Source organism: Myotis brandtii, unplaced genomic scaffold (assembly GCF_000412655.1).
Source record: "Myotis brandtii unplaced genomic scaffold, ASM41265v1 scaffold112, whole genome shotgun sequence".
Lineage (NCBI taxonomy): Eukaryota > Metazoa > Chordata > Mammalia > Chiroptera > Vespertilionidae > Myotis > Myotis brandtii.
This window is the reverse complement of record NW_005353838.1, coordinates 2,076,056-2,090,594: the sequence shown is the minus strand read 5'-3', so window position 1 is coordinate 2,090,594 and position 14,539 is coordinate 2,076,056. Positions and strand designations below refer to the sequence as shown.

The following is a 14,539-nucleotide window of genomic DNA, read 5'->3' as shown; positions in this document are numbered from 1 at the left end:
GAATTATAATGCATATATAAATTTGTATTTTCTCTGTGTGATTTATTGTTCTTCTGGCCTCCCACCAACTTATTTCTACACATGTGCCTGCCTGAGACAGAAACTGTAAAATGCACTTAGCTACATGATGTGGAGGGTAGCAGAAACGATGACATCTGGCAAAATCCCCTTGGAGGCACAAGTCATGTGTGTTCGATGAGCAAGCAAAATCATCTTCCAAACATACAAAGTATTTGATTCTTAAGTTTAAACTTCCATTTATTTAACTGCAGTCTCCCTGCAAGTACTACTAGTAAGTTCATTTCTTGTTGGAACCACAGATACTGTACACATGATGTGGTAATGTATGTAAAAATTCAATGTAACAGCACACACAATACTAATCATTCGCATCCAGTGTGTCTTCCTAACTGTGCATTACTTCTGAGTTGTTTTTGAAAAAGAGTTATTTCTTTACTTCTGCAGAGATGCAATGAAGACATTTACTGTGAGTTTCAGTTTCCCAGAACCAGATTTGTATCTCAGACGCACAGTATGGAAATCCTAGCAGTTGGTAGGAAGTTGCTTTTTGAGATAAGTGCAAGGCCTTAGGACCTGAGAATAAAATCTGGCCCTTCTCACTTATGCATTATTTCTATGACCGGAGCCTAATGCTTGTAAATTGGCAATCCAAGAAAGGAACTAGGAGTGGGAAGAAAACGCTTTTTACAAAACCCCTTCACCAGTTCACTTCTCCTGGTGACACCTGTAAAATACCAACACCCAAGCCCCGTTTCTTAAAAAAGAAATGTATTTACACTGGTAAAAACCCTAACATCTGAGATGCTTCTTGCTTGACATGTCATTCCAGATTCTGTGCATCTCTTCCGGAGAGATCTGATGCACAGTGATAACTCGGCGGTACCTACACAAACTGTAGGCCATTTTCCAGTGATTGAAGCCACTGTTCTGAAAAGGATGAATGCCCAGCTTGCGAAGACACAGTCCTACATAGACGTCTTCCAGGTGAAGCAGCCTTGTGTGGAGTGAGGTCTTGTAAATGAGTTCAGCCACATCGGCTGAGAAGATATAGCCAGTCCCCGAACAGAACGGCGGGTAGTTACTGTCAGGGTACAAATCCCTGGGCATGTACCACTTACTGCGGACGTCCCGGATGGGCCCTCCATTGATGACATAGCCAGTAAAATACCTCCTTCTTGGTTTGGTGGAGGGTTTTAGTAGTTTATAAATAAGATTGTCCATGTTTACAAAAATGTCACTGTCTGTTTTCATGACATACTTGGCTTTCGAACAAAAAGTGGCCACCCATCTCATCCCCATCAATGTTTTGAGGGTAAGGTTATGGTAGGAGTCGATGAAGTCCTCCACGATGATGTCGTGGAAGATTTGGCTCTCTTGCTCCACCATCTGATTCAGAACAGGATCGGCGTTCTTGCCCAGGAGGAACAGCGTGGCGATCTTGATCCCTTTAAAGCTGTTCTCGTCCCCCCATGTCTCTCGGATGGCCTGGCGGGCATCGAATTCTTTGTGGGTGGTGCTGATGAGGATAACAAGGAAAGGAATGTTTTTCTCACATTTATTGGGCTCATTTATAAGAAATTCAAAAGAATGTGGGTTTATAGGTCGAGTTCTTATGTTGCCAAACGTGAAGTTTTTCCTGGCAACTGTTAGGTGGCTGAATGGCTTGGAGCCAGAGTAGGAAGAAGTAGGACGAGTTACGCTCAAGTACCAGAGAGCGCTGGCCCAGCACACAACTGTCAAAACATAGAGACAGGACACCTTTGAAGCCATGGTCTTGAGAGCACGTCTATTCCAAATACTGAAGAATATGCCTTCTTGGCATTAGTTTCTTTTCATCTCGAAAAGGTAGCATATTACTAGTTAATCTTAAAGTTCGATAGAGAAGTGTGAGTGTAGCATTGTCCATGGGTCTTAGTGGCAGTCTGCTATCACTGCATTCATTTTACTTTCTTCCAACCCTGATCGAAGGCTTCATGCCTCATAGATCTTCCTCTTAACTCTGCAAAATCAATAAAGTAAAGTTGTTCAGATTTATGAAGTCATTTCATATTCTCACATAAACATAGTATGGGTATAAGAATTGCCCACGATGACTAAAATTAACATAACCATTCGTTTTCTCAGTACTGAAAACTTCCTGACACAACCATCCTCCCTTTTCTTCCCTTGATAGAAGGGGTTTATGGATAATCACACCCAATAACAAATATATAGATTATGAACTCTAGATGAATATGCAGTAAATGGAACATTAGTAACTAAAACAAGTTTCCTTCTCTTCATAGGTGGCCTTCTTTGCAGTTAAACACCTTCTGACACTAAAGTCTTCTTTCATGCAGGAAAGTCTCACACAGCCTTGTATCTCTTTTCCATTTTTCCAACTCTGAGTTTTTGTTGGCTTGACTGTGGTGAAGACATCAGTTGTAAACATCTCTTTGCTTTCTCTAGCCCTGTATGTGAAAATGTGTTGATCACCACTGAAAAATTTCTGCTAAAATGGTCTCCTTTGGTTCAGATTTAGAAGCAATTCCCAAATTTTCCTCACTTTTTCTTTAGTTTGGCTCTCACAAATGTTAGTTCCTACTTCTCAGTTTTCTATGATGCCCCATATGGAGAATATTTTTACTCCTCATGCATGAAGACCTCCACACAAGTGTCTTTTCAGACAGTGGGCATTATTCATTTTGGAATTGATCTAAATGGTACCACATTTTGTGGTTTTCACAATTCACCTTGATGTTCCTGTGATGAAATTATACTGCCCCTTTTAATTTTTTTTTACTTAGTTATACTTAACCTGCAAACATATCAGGAATATAATAAGAGAGACAATTGAGCTTGGGAGTTGTGACATAGCCCTTTAATTGGTGTTCAAACAAAAAAGTTGTCTGTTGCCTAGCTGGTGTGGCTCAATGGTTGAGTATCATCCCTTGCACCAGGAGGTCATGGTTTGATTCCTGATCAGAGCACATGCCCAGGGTTTTGGGCTTGATCCCCAGTAGGAGGTGTGCAGGAGGCAGCCGGATCAAGATGTTTCTCTCTCACATCGGTGTTTCTATCTCTCTCTCTCCCTCTCCCTTCCTTTCTCTCTAAAATCAATAAAAACATATATATTTTTTAAAAGTTGTCCTTTGGAACTCAGATCTTTTCTAGAACTTCATCTGCTATCATGCCAGGTAATATGTGCCAAGTTGCAAAGTCCATTCATGTAAAAAATTGTCCCTTCCTCGCTAGAGCAAAATGTGGTAGTCCTGGAAGACATAGATAACGGATAATGGAAATCCATTTCAACAGAATCTGCTTCAAAGAAGACTGTGCACTTAAATGTATAGACTATGTTGAAAACATTTAACTGGGATTATAGACTAAAAATCAGGCTTCTAAGCACAATAGTCATAATGAAATGAAAAGACATTTTGAGCAACAGCAGAGATAATACACATCTTCTTGTCTAAGCCAAGAGCTGACTGTGAATATATGATACATATGAGGCCAGCAATGCCCAGTGTGGTTATGGTTCTAACTAAATAAATATTAGAATGTCTTCAAGCAGCATGACTCTAGGCATAATCAGCCTTCTCGCCTTTGGAATAAAGATATAACTTCCATTTGAAATCCAAAGGGATGTGAGTGAGTCTCAAGAGGGTACTAGAAACCAAACTTTCTCCACCATTATTCTAGTCTACTTAGCTGATTCTTGTTAGCTTATCTTCATCCATAGATAGCCCTTGTTGCCTTTCATACTTTCCTACAAAATTCTGAGCCACCTATTACTAAGCTGTTAAGGTACTCAAAGAGTCTCATCTGGAAATGGCTCTTCTTTACTGGAAATTAACAAGGCTATTGATGGAGGATTAATCATGTATAAGAGGTATTGGGAAAACAGAAATAGAACCCACAGGAACTCACAGTCTATATGAAAAGACTTCAAAGAAGTGGTTAAAACAGTGGAATAAAAATTTCCATAATGAGGCTACTGGGGTGCACAGGAGAGGTGGGCTGGTGGACAGGATGTGAGAGAACCAGGAACAGTCCTGCAGACTGTGCACAGTACAACTCCAGAGCCCAGCATTCTCACAGACTGCAACTGGAATCCTCACTCCTCCATCCATCCTGGAGTCAAATGATGATTAGCCCTGGGGAGGGTACCATGGAAAATTCAGAATAGTTATCTGAGCTGAATCTTCAAGGACAACTAGGAGTTATCTGGATGAGAGCTGGGCATTCTAGGTAAAGGGAACAGTAAATTCAAAGGCAGAACATGAGAGAAGTGTGTGCCAGGAGTGCAGACAGTGAAGTGAAGGAGAGGACAGGTGATGTGGATGAGGGTGGGAATAGTGAGCTTTGGGGCTCCTGAGATAAGCAGAGGTCAGATGGTGAGTGGCACTCAGAAATTGTTCTGAGCTGAGTAGTTGGTTACCCATCTTTGCAATCTAAAGGGGGGTAAGGGAGGGTTTTACTTTACCCAAATCCTATCCACTGATTTCAATAGCAATTCATTCTTCCAAATTAAGGGTTTCTTTCTCCCACAGTTCTATGCCCCAGAAGGGTAAGTGAGTTTGTTTTATCCGATACCTTTCTGTGTGACTTTCAGGGGTGGGGGGAAGGGATAGACTCCATAAACACAGGTACCAGGAGATTTAGAAAGAGCTAAAAGAGGGAGAAATAGAAGAGAAATAGGTGAGATCATGAACAAGTTTATGTATTTATAAACACTTTTCATTGAAGAATAAGCAATTTTCCCCAGACAGCTAACAAACATGATACTTCATGCCATTGCTATTGTAGGCCTCATTTTAAAATGTGGATGTACACCAGGCACTGTGTGGTATTCTGTACCACACATTTTATAGAGCTTCATTCCCTACAGTGAATTGAGAGGTATTTTCTCAATTTTCCAGATGACAGAAGTGAAACTCAGAGAGATGAAGTAGCTTGCTCAAGATCACTCAGCTAATGAGTGAGTGGTGAGTGGTCATTTCAAGCTTCCTAAGGCCTGTTAGGACCTGAGGTGAAATCTTAGATGGGGAAGCCCAGGGTGGCAGGGAGCATCTTAGGCTGCTGGTCTCCCGGGGATCCATATGTTCATTTTCTGAGATGTGTGCTCACTGCTTGGAGTTTTTTCTAGTTCATTTTGGTTTGCTACGCACACACTACAGCAATTCTGTAGGGGATTCTTCATCATGAAAAAATGATGACTTGCAAAGAGCACTTTAAATCTTAAAGATGCTGGGGGTGGCGAGAGAGCTGCAACCATGGAAGAGGTTCAGAAATACTCTGCAGTTCCCTTTCTCTGAAGTCCTGAATCACACACACGCACACACACACACTGAAAGAATCATTCTTTCCATTGACTTTATTATTCAAACATGAGAAATAAAGTAGGCACAGTATTATACTTTGGTCACTAGTTAATGCAATTATCACCTATAAAAAGAGGATGGAAATGGGACAAGGAACCAGCCTAGAAACTGAAGAGCAGCCCAGGATAACGATAAAAGGCTGCTAAAAATGTCCCTTTTGCCTACAACAGAACAGATTTTTCAGGTTCACAAACAAGTACAAATACAGGGTGTCCCCCAAAATATGTATACACATTTTTTTAAATATATATTTTATTGATTTTTTACAAAGAGGAAGGGAGAGGGATAGAGAGTTAGAAACATCGGTGAGAGAGAAACATCGATCAGCTGCCTCCTGCACACTCCCTACTGGGTATGTGCCCGCAACCAAGGTACATGCCCTTGACCGGAATTGAACCTGGGACCCTTGAGTCTGCAGGCCGACGCTCTATCCACTGAGCCAAACCAGTTAGGGCTGTATACACATTTTAACAGTTGCAAGCTCAATTTTGAAAATGAAATGTATTTTAATAAACACTGCCTTTATAGTTATTCAAAGTGTGTGTATACATTTGTGGGGACCCCCTCTATATGGCTCTTGACCAGAATCAGTAATATAAGGAAAGAGACAAGAGAGTAACATGGTGCATTTAACTCTAGAGAGTAATTGCATATCTGTTGGATGAAGTAGTTGGTAATGGGCCAGATGTCCGCGTTTTACTCTGTGAGCAATCCTAAATTGTTATGCGGCTTTCTGTGCCTCTGTAGTCTTAGGAATAAACTAAGGGCAAGAATAACATCTGCTTAATCTCCAAACGCATTATAGGCATTAATGACCATTGCCAATTGCTTGAGTTTCTGGGGGAAGGGTGCCGTATAGACAGACGGTATTATGATACAAAGAGCAGGATCTGCTCTGGCCAGGTCACTCACTTGGCTGGAGTGTTGTCCTGTACACCCAAAGGTGGTGGGTTCAATTCCTGGTCAGGGCACATACCTAGGTTGTGGGTTTAATCCTGGGTTGGGGCACATACAAGAGGCAACCAACCAATAGATGTTTCTCTTTCACATTGATGTTTTTTCTCTCTCCTTCTCTCCCTTCCTCTCTCTCTAAAAATTAATAATAATAAAAAAACAACAACACATATCCTTGAGTGAGGATTTAGAGAGAGAGCGAGAGAGAGAGAGAGCAGGATCTAATGGGGATGAGGGGATTATGTCAGGACACCAGGTCATGATTTGGGATCTAAAGCACATATATCAATAGATTCTTCTAAATATATAGGATTGGTATCAGTTCCTTGGTTTCTTTGCCTAGGTTAGTGACTACACTGTATAGATTTTCCTGCTAGAGAATTCTATTTTCTTTCTGGAGAACTCAAAGCCAAAGGTCCACTGAAAAGTTCTGGGGAAGGAGCTGAGTGTCTGTCACATAGTTCAATTCTCTGGAGGTTCTCTCAGTTTTACAAGATTTAAAATCTTGTTTAACCGACATGTTAATGTATCAGGAAAACAGCAAGTTGCACATACATTTGTCATTCCTTTTAGCAGCTCTTCCACAACCAAGGCACTGACGACACATTAGCTTGTCATCCGTTAAATACAAACTCCTCCAAACTGAAACATTCACTAGAACACTTGAGAGATTTCCCCCCGGGCTCTACTGTATCGCAGATTACCACATTAGCAGAACTCCCCAGTAACTCTCCACCTCCACCTTTCAGGAAGTTAATGGGGCAGAAATTTCAATTTAAGGAGCACATGTTTCTCCTAGAAACTGTATGGTGGATAGTCTGTTATCTTGAGTAAATTAGTCCCTGAATTTGCTCAAGTTCTTCTGTTGTATGGCCAGAGGTAGGTCCTGGAAGCAGGCTGGTAGTGTCTCTTGAGGGGCCGGTGCTTAGTCTGGGGTGCCACGTTCTTGTCTTTTCCCATGAGGGCTCAGGCAGGTACAAATCAATACTGGTTTCCTCTGCCTCAGTTACCTCTGAATTGGCTCGGCAAATGTTCCATCTTCCCTTCTCTCATGGGTAAGGACACAGGGCCCCGCCTAATAGCCTGCTTGCCCTGTCTGGTGTCTCAAAGAACACAGTATCTCCAGGTCCAGATTTCCCCTGGGTTTTCAAATCTACTTCATTTGTTCATCAAAGATGTGGGGAACACCTGTGATATGCCAGGCACCTTTCTACAATACAGATAGGGAGCTTACTTTCTAGGAGAGGAAGAAAAAAAATAAAACACTTGATAACTAAATGTAAAAATAATTTCAGGTTGCAATAAGCACTGTGATTCAGGTAAAGTGAGTATAATGGGATAGAGACTGATCAGAGGTGGGGGGGGGCTACTTATATAAATGGGTCACTCTCTGAGGAGGAGACATTTGGGCTGAGAACAGAATGCCTGGCAAACTCTGGTTCAGTCTTTGAGTCTGTAACTAAGGTTTGCTTGGCTCTTTAGAATTTATGCTGTGTTAGGAACATCTTTTTGGTTTTGACCCCTCCCTGGTCTTCTGGATCTTTTTGGATCCCTGTTTTCCAGCTGTGGCCATTCCACCCACTCCTGCAGATGCCCTCGACTTCTGGGAATGTAAGTGCTGCACTGTATTAGTTTTGGTACTTTGCTGTAACAAAGTACCACAAACTGGGTAGCTTAAACCACACAGTTGTGTCATTCTGAAGGCAAGAAGTCAAAGAGGGTTTGGCACGGTTGGTTTTTTCTGAGGGCTGGGAGGGAGGATCTGTCCCATGGTGGATTTCTGGTAATCTCTGGCACTCTGGCTCATAGATGCATCAGCCAGATCTCCAGCTTCATCTTTACTTGGTATCATCCTCCCTGTGTGCCTGCATCCAAACTTCCCCATTATATAAGGACACCTGTCATATTAGATTAGGGTCTAACCTGGTGACCTTGTTTTAACTTGATTATCTCTAGAAGGACCCTGTTTCCAAATAGGACCACATTCTGAATTACTGGCAGTTAGGATTTCAATATATCTTTTGGGGAGACACAAGTCCACCCAAAACACCTACTTTCGTGGGTGGCAACAAAATAAAATACTTTGCTCTCCAAAGACTTCACATTTTATTTTCTTGATTTGAACAGGTACAATCCTGGGTTTTGATAAACCAACTTTTAAAGGGCAAAAAATTTGCAATTAGCATTTGAAGAAGAATGAAACATGAGTGTGAAAAGGAACACCAATTCTGATTTACTGTTATATTTTTAAAAAGGTAATTCAGATTACTTTTTAAGATCATGTGGAGAAGATGGCATAGTTTTAAGCAGTCCTCTTCTCTTGCCATTTTCTCTTTGTTCTTAAAAACACGAATTAGATGAAAGAAAGATAAGCCAGGACTACGGCACATTTTCCAAAAGGATGGGTCCAACAGTCCCTGGGATACCAGCTGGTGTCTGGGGGATAACCCCGATGCTCCTGTCTCCTCTGCAGATGTGAAACACTACCAGCACTTCTATCACCCACCGCCAGTTTTGAATATTCAGGCCACATGACATTACAAAGGTGGTTTTAACATTAAAACCCACACAGTCACTTCAAGAACATGGCGCAGAAACATAAGCCAGTTGGGGAAAAAAACAATTTTAACAGTTAAAAGAGAGAAAAGAAAGGAAAACAGAAACTCAGAAAAAGGAGAGAGCTAACTACTAGTCCTTATGAAATGCTCTTGAAATGGATGAGAGTTGGCTGGATAGTACATCATCATATTAAGCAGAGTAAAAGAGATTCTTTCTGAAAAATGTTTTGATCTCAACTGACTTTTCTCAGAGCTGGTGTATGAGTGAAATAAAAAAAAAACAACACAAAAAACTTCATTCTATGGGGAAATACAGGAACTCAGATAGCAATAGAACTAATTGATAAACAAGCCCCAAAGACCAGAAATTCCACTTGACTGCATTAATTTGGCAAATGATTATCTCGATACCCAACTCCCTTCTCTCCTCTTGCTCTTGTAATTATACTCTAAACAAGCACAAGAAAGGAAGAAATAAAGTACTATTAGCCCTAGATAATGGTCCTTGAAGGAAGAATTTCATAAACCATTATGTTATATAGCTTGCTAAATTATTCTCTCTCCAAATCACAGAGGGCTGGCCTTCTCTCCAAGCCTTTCCTTACAATAAGACTCCTTGGCTGTGGAAAGCATCATAACCATAGAAGTCAACATCCCCAAACGCTCAGAGAAACAAGTGTTCTGACTCCTCTGCCTCAGAAAGACAAAGAGCTAATTTGTTCCTTTTAAAATCTAATTATGAATCCTTTCAGAGTGACCCCATAATTGAACTTGCCCAACAGATCATTTGCAATGAGGAACTGGCGGAAAGCAAGAGGTGATATTCATCATGTCTTGGCAGTTTGCAATCATTTCTCCCCTAAATCTGGAAGAAATTATTTGAACCTTTCTCCTTTTAGTTCAATATGCCTTGAAATTTATTGAAAAGATCTTCATAAATCCCTTGCATTCAGAAGAATGGGGCCAGCTTGAAAGAGAAGGGGTCTGGATGAGGATGTCTTTGTTTGGGTTTAGGGCTCTTGCTATTCTGATTCACTGCGGAAAAAGTGCACTTAAAATTACAAGGGAAGATTATAGCTTTCTTCAAATCAATGGGTTGCCCTAGTTCTAGACAGAATTCAGAGAATTTTTAAACATCGCTACAATCCTCTCAGGGGAAGGTGAAAATGAGGCTATCTTATTATTTTACATAAATGCTTGGCTTCCTTTGCACTAGTGGATATTGTATCTTGACTGCCTTATATGAGACACATTTTTAAAGATGGGCAGAGCAATCACGTATTTAACATAGGAATATGGGAGCCTGGCAATGCATCTGGGTAGAGCTTCTTGGGAAGGAAATGCCAGAATTTTTTATGACAGCTGTGGAAGAGAATGAAAGGAAAGACATTTCACTAATATAATCAGCAGCTGTGAGAATTTAAAAACGATGAGCTATGTGATACTAAAAAGAGGACTTATTTGGCACATTATTTGGAGGGGGTGATATAAATAGATATTTTTAGAAGCCACAAAGATGTTAGTGTATTTGCTATCTGAAATTTACAAAGTCTAAGGTGAAATGCTTTATAAAGCTCATCATAGAGAGGTAATTTTATTCTAGGTCATATTTAAAAGAATGCTATTAGTACTACAAAGCAACTGATGATATCATAAGAGAATTTACAAAATTTTTTCCTTTTCTAATTCAACAGCTTCTTTATACAATATCAATTTATTGGAATACATAATAACCCAAAATAATTTTATGTACATGCTGTCAATGAAAATTATTCTGTAGGCAGTCTTATGGCACTGGGTTTTTACTTCCTTGGTTAAATTTATTCTTAGATATTTTATTCTTTTAGATGCAATTGTAAATGGGATTTAAATTTTTTTCTTTCTGATAGTTCATTATTAATTTTTAGAAATGCAACAGATATTTGCATATTGATATTGTATCCTGCAACTTTACTGGATTTATTTATTTGCTTTATATATTTTGGTGCTCCTATGTTGGGTGCATAATTATTTACAACTGTTATATCTACTTGCTAGATTGATCCCTTTATCATTATGTAATGCTCTTCTTTGTCTCCTATTATAGTCTTTGTTTTAAAGTCTACTTGACTGATGTATTATAGCTGCTCCAACTTTCTTTGATTTCCATTTGCATGGAATATCATTTTCTATCTCTTCACTTTCAGGCTATCTGTGTAATTACATCCAAAGTGACTCTAGGCAGCATATAGATGGGTCTTTTTAAAAAAAATCAATTCAGCACTCTTTGTCTTTTGATTGGTTAATATAGTCCATCTACATTTAAAGTGATTATTGCCATTCTCCTAATTGTTTTCTGGCTGTTTTTGTAGTTTCCATTCCTTTTTTCTTCTCTTGCTTTCTTCCTTTGTGGTTTGATAATTTTTTAATTTTTTTTATTTTTTAGCAGGACGCCTATATTCATTTCTCTTTATATTTTGTGTATTTACTATAGGGTTTTGCTTTGTAATTACCATGAGGTTTACATATAACAATGCATATCTCTAAGTCTACTTTAAGTTGATAAACTGATCCATTGTAAAGCTCAACACTATTACTCTCCCTCATGCTTTACATTACCGATGTCACACTTTACACTGTTTTTTAAACCTTGTGTATTCCTTAACTAATAATAATTGTAACCATAGTTACTTTTACTACTTTTATCTTTTAACCTTCATACAAGCTTTATAAGTGATTAATTCACTGCCTTTATTATATATTTACCTTTCAGTGAAATAATTCTTTCATATGTGTTCTTGTTACTAATTAGTGCCCTTTTTTCAACATACAGAAGTTCATTTCTTGTAAGGCCGGTTTAGTGGTAAGGAACTCCTTTAGCTGTGATTGTTTGGAAAACTCTCTCCTTAGCTACTGAATAATAACTTTGCTGGGTGAAGTATTTCTGGTTGGAATTTTTTCTTCAACACTTTGGATATATTGTGCCACTCCCTTCTGGCCTTCAAAGTTCCTGCTAATTGTCTATGGAGGTTCCCTATATGTAACAAGTTGTTTCATCTTCCTGCTTTTAATATTTTCTCCTTGTCTTAACTTTTGACATTTTAATTATAATATGACTTGGTGTGTGTTCCCCTTATTTGGAACACTCTGGGATTTCTGGATCTGGATGTCTGTTTCCTTCCCTAGGTTAGGAAAGTTTTCAGCTATTATTCCTTCAAATAAAATTTCTACCCCTTCCTGTTCTCCTTCTGGGTGTCTTATGATGCAAATGATAGTCTTTTCTTAAATATATATTTTTTATTGGGTTCAGAGAAGAAAGGAGAGGGAGAAAGAGATTGAAACATCAATGATGAGAGAGAATCATGGATCAGCTGATTCCTGCACAGCCACTACTGGGGATTGAGTCCACAACCCGGGTATGTGCCCTGACCAGGAGTCGAATCATGACCTCCTGGCTCATCGGTCAATGCTCAATCACTGATCAACACCAGCCTAGCACAATGGTAGTCTTTTGATGTTCCACAGTCCGTTAAGCTATTTTTACTCTTTTTTTTTTCCTTTGCTGTTCTGTTATGTGTTCCACTGCCTAGCCTTCAAGTTGACTTATCCTTTCTTCTCTTTGTTGACGATCTCACTGAGTTCATCCATTCTTCTTCCAGTTCAGTGAGCATCTTTATGACCATCAATTTAAACTCTTTATCAGAAAAACTACTTATCCACATTTTATAAAGCTTTTTTTCTAAAGTTTTATCTTGTTTTTGTTTTCATTTGGACCATATTTTTTGTTTCATTTTGCTGACTCTCTGTGCTGTTTCCATACAGCAGATGAAACAACTATCTCTCTCAGTCTTCAAGCAGTGGCCTCCTGTAGGACTTGAATTTTGTCATTCAGCCCTGCCTCAGTTCTTGGTTGTCTCTCAAACCTTTGTGCTTGTGCTTTGAAATAATATTTTTAAACAGCAGTTTCTATTTAATCAAAACTTATTCTTTGCTAGGATTATATAAAGTGCTTTAGAAATAACTATTCATAATATGATTTACATATTTAGAGGACACATTATTGCTTCAACTGCCTCTACTCACATATATTGTTCTCTATAATGTACACTTAATCTTACCAACAATTATAAGAAATAGGCGTCCTTGTTTCCATTTTATAGAAGAGAAAACTGAGGTCCAAAGAGATTAAGCAACTTGCCCTTGAGTTGTTAAACCTGAAGTTGAACACAAGTCTGTTAAATTGTAATGTGTGGGTCCATACACTATATTCTGTATTTCATTTTTTATATACTGTAATAGTCAGATTAAATTTTTTTCTCTTATTTAATTTTCTGTGATGTAATATGAGAGGTAGGGAAAATGGACTCATAACTGCCATGGATATTACCATGTCTCAAGGGTCTTTTTGACCCTGAGATCCTTAGATTCATAACTGAGATGTGTCAGTCATTATATTTTAATGAGAACTGGAGAAAGGATGAAGGACTTGTATCCATTCACAAGACTACTCCCTTCACAATATTAAGATATCTAGAAAACTAATAATGATGATGCTTGTAGTTCATACAATTACAAGTCAAAAGGAAATAGTTGCTCTTAAGTAATATTTTAATTAAACTCTGAAGGTCAGAGGAGCTAAACATCTTTATCATAGTGAAGCAGTCGTTTTATCTGGGAAAGAGTGTAGGATCTGATATCTTTGGCTCTGCCACTTATTAGCTATGTGACTCTAGTCAAGTAAATTCTCCATTTATGGCAGATTTGGTAGTTTAGTTACCTGATTTCCCAATCCAATCCCCCTTTGGCTTTTCTTCCAGGAAACTGGTCAGTTGTGAAAGAGGCTGGAGTCCAAAACTAAATTTTCCAGGTCCCTTTACAACTAGGAAATAGACATATGACCTAGTTTCCACCAATAAGATGCCTCTGGGCAAGATATAGACACAGGAGTGAGCAACATAAGATGGAAGTGGCTTTCTGGTGGTTTGGATTGATTGCAAAGCACACAGAGTGAGACAAAGGTGTCTGGTTCTTGGGGAACCACTGTGATGGAATCTCCAGCTTCTAAACATGAACATCACAGGTGTGAGTAGAGGCAGTAGAAGCAATAATGTGACTCTAAAGCAGCTCCAAAGAATTGTCAGGCACTGTTTGGGCTGTATTGTTCATGGCTGTGCTGTTCTAGCTGGTTAGTAACCAACCCTGGGTCTTGTCCTCCCAGAGATTTCATGCACTGCATAAACTCTTCCAACAAAATCCTTTCTTCTTAACCTGGTAAAGTACATTCTGTTGTTAAGAACCCCAAGCCACACACCACTCTCTCTACTTTTTTAAGTATAAAATGAAATGATGGTAATCTAGTTTTCAGGCTGTTTGTGAGGTACACGGTAAACTTTACAATGGCATATATAATTTAATTTTTGTTATTATTAATTGCTGGCCATTTCAGTATTGCTTGAGAGAATACCAACTATCATTAAATAAATAAATAAACCCATGCTGCCCATGTGAGTAGCAGCCTATTGAATTGAGGATTATACTTAAAAACTCTATTTTCTCTCTCTATGCTCTTTAAAATATAAGGCATGTGTCTTTTGACTAACTGTCACATGGCCTCTTCTTTTTAGCTGGCTTTGGGCCCTTTCTCCTAGATGAACTCATTGAAAA

The 14,539-nt window shown here is 39.0% G+C and overlaps 1 protein-coding gene across 2 annotated transcripts in view; it reads right to left on the bottom strand.

The window, feature by feature from the left end:
- Positions 1-200: 200 nt before the first annotated feature.
- B3GALT1 (UDP-Gal:betaGlcNAc beta 1,3-galactosyltransferase, polypeptide 1) overlaps positions 201-14,539 on the bottom strand; it is a 388,127-nt gene continuing 373,788 nt past the window's right edge. Inside the window, exons 5-6 of one of the 2 annotated variants that reach the window (XM_005857532.2) lie at positions 4,597-4,671; positions 201-2,020 (exon numbers count right to left, since the gene is read on the bottom strand). In XM_005857532.2, coding sequence (XP_005857594.1) covers positions 811-1,791 — 981 coding nt within the window. In that variant the 5' untranslated portion in view covers positions 1,792-2,020; positions 4,597-4,671 and the 3' untranslated portion in view covers positions 201-810. The remainder of the gene's footprint in view (positions 2,021-4,596; positions 4,672-14,539) is intronic. The other variant, XM_014545411.1, reaches the window with a different exon arrangement.